The sequence below is a fragment of the Sphaeroforma arctica genome, assembly GCF_001186125.1.
Source record: "Sphaeroforma arctica JP610 unplaced genomic scaffold supercont1.2716, whole genome shotgun sequence".
Classification (NCBI taxonomy): Eukaryota; class Ichthyosporea; order Ichthyophonida; genus Sphaeroforma; species Sphaeroforma arctica.
The window spans coordinates 1-5140 of record NW_014037842.1 but is presented as its reverse complement, the minus strand read 5'-3'; the positions used below and the strand labels follow the sequence as shown (position 1 = coordinate 5140).

Sequence of the window (5140 nt, the reverse complement as noted above, 5' to 3'; positions counted from 1 at the left end):
TAAATAAAAGTATATATATATCCTTATATTCACATACCAAATGATAGCATTATGTACAAATCAATATATGCCACCGTAGGTTGGCACCCATAACCCTATATATATATATATATATACGTATCATAAATATTCATACATACATACGTACATACTTATAGGTATGTATAGAAATATAGGAACATATATATATTTGTATATACATACAGATATATGACTATATATATGGCATTATATGGTAGTCACAAAATGATGTGGAAAATTCAAGTATTAGCAATATATTTTTACTGTGCACACAGGTACATACAAAGATTTAATGAGAGTACAAACATAGTGTCAGCGGTGAGCGTTCAACGAGTCACCGCCCCACAACTACAGATTGTCTATTACAGGTTGATGGGCAAACTATTCATCATCTTCTCCCTTCGTGCCACGCAGCTCGGATTCTTTTCTTAGCTTGTCAATGTCGGCCTTAGCCTGTGCCTCCAGCTTTCTGATATCTTTCATGGATAATCCATGCCACCTGTACGTCGGGTTAAAGCGCAGTGTGAGTCCTGCCGCTCATTTTAAAGGTCTGAACAATACGAGATAGAATAGATAGCTCCTTGTCTGATGATTTGATTCCATACAATCGTTGATCAAACAAATTAGAAAGATATACGGTATGAGTCAAACTTTCGGCCTTCACACCAACACTGCAACTTAATATACACTTACTTGTCCATCCAACAGTAGAGTTGTCTGTGGAAGTTTCTGTGGAGGCGTTCGTTTGAGTCCATAACAACCTTCTCCACTCGATTCTGTAATCCCCACCACTTGAACTCACAGGTGACCAACTTATATGATGTCATCACCGGGTCTACCTTTGTCTGTCGTGGGCAAAAAGACACGGTTGGAGTATTACACTAAAGGAGCGAAACTTATATTTCCTGCACGAATTGAATCGATTTTTGTACCAAATTCGGGCACGAGCTAACGTACTAAGTTTAGACATGCGAACGTATATACACATCTTGTTTTGTTTGGTACATAGAGAGTCAGAGCGCTTACCTGCCAGCCTTTTCCTAGGGGTCCTCGTCCGGTCTTCTCCGACTTCACTTTTGTAGGATCCTCCTCTTTCTGTAGATGCAGTAGTATGCGATATGTCTTTAACTGGAACTGCACCAATGGCATCTAGAGCGCTGTATGCAACGGCGTAAAGAACAATATAGCTGTCTTAACAATAGACTCTTAGTGTGACTTGACATACCTTATAATCCGAGGCGGGCACTTTATCCATAGCGATATCAATGTTCACGACCTTTCTCAACTTCAATTGTTTCCCACTTAGCTTGTGGCACTATGAATGTAAGTTTAGTATGTAAGCTACGTGACACAGTTCGTGATGGGAAACCGACGGGTCCGGTTTGTAATTCAAGATTGCAATACAGTGCAATGACATACTTAAAACGACTAGCTGATTGAAAACCTGATTGATTGTGGTCCAAGAGAAGATAAAAAATAAACGCATACACAACACGGAAGTTGAAATATCTAATAAGCAACTGTCACACGCGACACAATCTCTGCAGACGGGAGACAAATTGTGCAAGAAAGTCAAAATTATATATCAAACAAGGAGTCAGACTAATGTAAACTACTCATAACCCCGGCGAAACATACGTTTTCTGTGGTTCCAGCGTCTGCTAAGTGGTGGGTGGACACATCAATAAAGAAGTTATCTTTCATGTAGGACGGGTTCTTCAACACGGTCTTGCAGTAAGGAAATGCGTTCCAGGCTTCTTCCTCAAGTACTAAAGAGCCCTCTGGTGCAAGCATTTTTACAAACTTTGGAACTTTACTAGCGAGATGGTATTTCTTAAAGGTGTACTGGCCGCTGCCGTAATCCTTGTGGTTCTCGAAGGGCTCGTTTTTGATAATCTCGACACCATCGCCTCCGCCGGTTTCGTTCTTACTAGCCTCCATAACACTGAAAAGTTGTCCCACCTGGTACTCGTCTACCGAGACAGGCATGACAATACGATACTCTGAGATCAACATGATTGCAGATTACAGCTAACTGAGGATGTCGTTCCCTAGTCTCTCGTGGTGGAATATGTCCAACAATCGTTATCTGTGTGCTAAAATCTTTTGTTCAATATTTATTTACAATAACAAGGCGATCTAAATACCGAACTTTCTAAACTTTTTTGCCACAAATTATTATAATTTTTATGGGGTTTGCTCTTTGGGATTGTATTATATATCTATACATTCTGTGAAGGGGCCTTATATATCGCAAATCATAGCCTCTCGTAAATCTTCTCGTAAAATTATAGCACGCAAATAGTCATAGTCTTGATGATGAGACAGTGCAAGTTGGCAAAGCGAACTAATATTGCCTCTCATGTGTCTTTTATTAGAACAGTTCCCGTAATCCAACGTGTAAGTCTCTACCAAAAAAAAGTTGGCAAATTGACGGGGCTCTGAGCGGAAGCAATACAGACGGAGTTTTCAGGATATCATATAGAACTTCATCTGAGCACTATTTGCTTACCTATCATAAACTCGAGCGCAACAACGACGCAAGACTCGCGCATCTACCTAAATACAATGTCGATAACTAAATTCGTAAATATGACTATTCCCCCGTTATCAGTAACTGTTAAATAGTTTAGGGCACAATGATAGTCATATACCCTCCTGAAGAATATGAACAAATGTTCGACACATCAGCACTTTGATAATACCCAAGAAGGCAGAGCAACCTTCGGATTAAAAATAGAAAGGACATAGTGCACAGCAAGAGACCTAAAAACGCACAGATTTCTCTCTAGATTCATATTTTATAAGGATATGCAGCAAGAGACCTGTTTATCATATATATTTAAAATAAATATGGCTTAAGATATATAGCCTTCCATGTACGCCTTTTAGAAGGCTATGTAAAAAGAATTCCATATATATTATGGTATTTATTGTAAAAAACATATTCAAAATCATCAAAAAGCCCGCCATTTTCAGTTGGTATTAGTTTCTTCGTCTGCCTTTTTTTTGTTGAGACAAACGCCGGTACCTGGGCTAAAAAAAAAATCCATACATGCTATATGTACGATGTATGTATTGTCGTTTTTTACTGTAAATATATATGAAAGATACACTATGTAACATACGGTCTCGGTCGCTGGTGGTATAAACTGATCTCGTGTGATATATAAATACCATAGACAGACTTTGCACACGCCAAAGTGTAAGACAGCAGTGTTAGACTGTCAGTCTGATCGCCATAGTAAACCCGTCATGGGGCGGCCCAGGCGAGCCACGGCGGAGCCTGTCTCGTATGCTGAGAACACCAAGGATTCGTTTCTTGCAAGTGCACTCAATCACAACAGCAAGGGCATGGGGCAGTACCTGTCGTCAACATCTATGTCAACAACCATACCGACGCAAAGAAAGAGGGTCAGAAAAGACTCGATAGTGGATAGTGCAGAGGCGAACAAGGAGAATGTTATCAAGGTAGGATTTGTCTCTGTCTTTGTGGATATATATGTGTGTGTTACTTATGTCGAACATTACGCTAGAGATATCGTGGCCATCAGGCATACATCCAGTTGTTTATATTTACAATCATGAATTTTACAGTAGTAGTTGTATGCATATATTTTCTGTCGATGTAATATCGTAAGCAGTAATGATTCCCCCTCGTCTCCGTCGACGTTTGCATTTTAGAGAGCATATCACGCCGCTTGTGTACAGAGTTACGTGCGAACCTCCGGTACTTTACATTATTCGCAGTGTGAGCTCTTTTTCGCTGAGTCGTAAGAGATTTAGTATTGCTACACATAGCAGTACCGCTACTTGTACAATATTAACTTCGGATACTAATTGATTAGTTTAAGGATCAGATAGAGCAAGTAGGTGCTGTGTTAGCTGTGATGCATGTACTCAGGTCAGCTAAGTATTTTGGTTTCCACCCTGGATAGCTGTGCTATAGCCGTGCATATGATAGGCTTCTAACGCGAATTTATATGCTCTCGTTACATGGTGCGTCTTTTATCCTGAGTTGAAATTAAATCTAGCATATGGACTCGTGTGTATTGCCATAGTGCCTTTGCAGGCAAGGTCACTATAGAAAGGCATTCTCTAGTGGACTCTGACACGTAGTAGTGTACCAATTGTCTTGCTGCAAAGAATTGGAGTGTCGAATTGTGCCTCATATTAATAGTGATGTAAAGAATGCTTATGGTCGAAGATTGGAATCTCGCTGTTCAATCAGTACACTCACGAACCTGACAGTATGGTCCTAACATGAATAGTTCTGCGTTGGCAACAGCACACCTTGCAGGCTCTTTGTATATGAACAGTGTGTGTACCTACTCCGCTGCCTGTGTGCCTGTCACAATATAAAGTACATAGGATCGCGTACTAGATTGTTATCTCCTTGCACATCAGTTTGAGAATGCTAAGGTGGCTGGGCGGCAGTATTATTAGTGCAACAATAGATTACCCATTAGAAAGCTGCATCATATCTTGAAAACGCCAGCAATGCTATCGAGGGTGCGCGTACGATTCTGTTGTGCGATACGGATTGAACTTAGTAGATTAATACATCCGCTTTACCGCGTTCGCGCGGTTTTGCTGTACAGAAGGCCGATAAACCTGATAGCAAAAGCAAAGCAAAAAAAGGGAAAGATACAAAACTCATAAAGGTACGTGATTTTGATGGCCGAGTCGCATTACTTTAATCATATACTGAGTACTGTGTATGCTGGTTGCTACTTTGATCTTAAGCAGACTATCGCAATGATGCGGAAATAATATTAGTTGTTTGTACGATTCTGCACTCATCCTGTCCCACGTTAATCACAAAAGAGCCAAGCTGGTGTTAAAAACCCCAATAAACCAGTAGGACTATCGAAGCGTCCACGGATAGAAAAGCCACCAATATCCAAGGAGGTCGTATCTAGTGTGAAGCCGAACATAAAAAAAGGTTAAGAAGATTTTAGTTTCGCAAAGTATATGTATATTATTTTATTATTGTATTATTTTATTGCATTACTATTTTTACATATATATATATATATATATATATATATATATATATATATATATATATATATATATATTATTATTATTATTATATTTTNTNTATATATATATATAT

At 39.3% G+C, this 5140-nt stretch overlaps 2 protein-coding genes across 2 annotated transcripts; one reads left to right on the top strand and one right to left on the bottom strand.

Moving 5' to 3' along the window:
• Positions 1 to 268: 268 nt before the first annotated feature.
• SARC_12920 (phosphatidylinositol transfer protein alpha isoform) lies at positions 269 to 2099 on the bottom strand. The gene is made up of 5 exons (XM_014292966.1): positions 1660 to 2099; positions 1247 to 1336; positions 1048 to 1116; positions 715 to 866; positions 269 to 520 (listed from the first exon to the last, which is right to left on the bottom strand). The coding sequence occupies exons 1-5, from the start codon at positions 2035 to 2037 to the stop codon at positions 403 to 405; spliced, it is 807 nt and encodes a 268-aa protein (XP_014148441.1). The 5' UTR covers positions 2038 to 2099; the 3' UTR covers positions 269 to 402.
• Positions 2100 to 3130: 1031 nt separating this feature from the next.
• SARC_12919 (hypothetical protein) lies at positions 3131 to 4977 on the top strand. Its single transcript, XM_014292965.1, has 3 exons — positions 3131 to 3492; positions 4623 to 4685; positions 4849 to 4977. Exons 1-3 carry the CDS (start codon positions 3277 to 3279, stop codon positions 4969 to 4971), a joined length of 402 nt encoding a protein of 133 aa, XP_014148440.1. The 5' UTR covers positions 3131 to 3276; the 3' UTR covers positions 4972 to 4977.
• Positions 4978 to 5140: the final 163 nt, after the last annotated feature.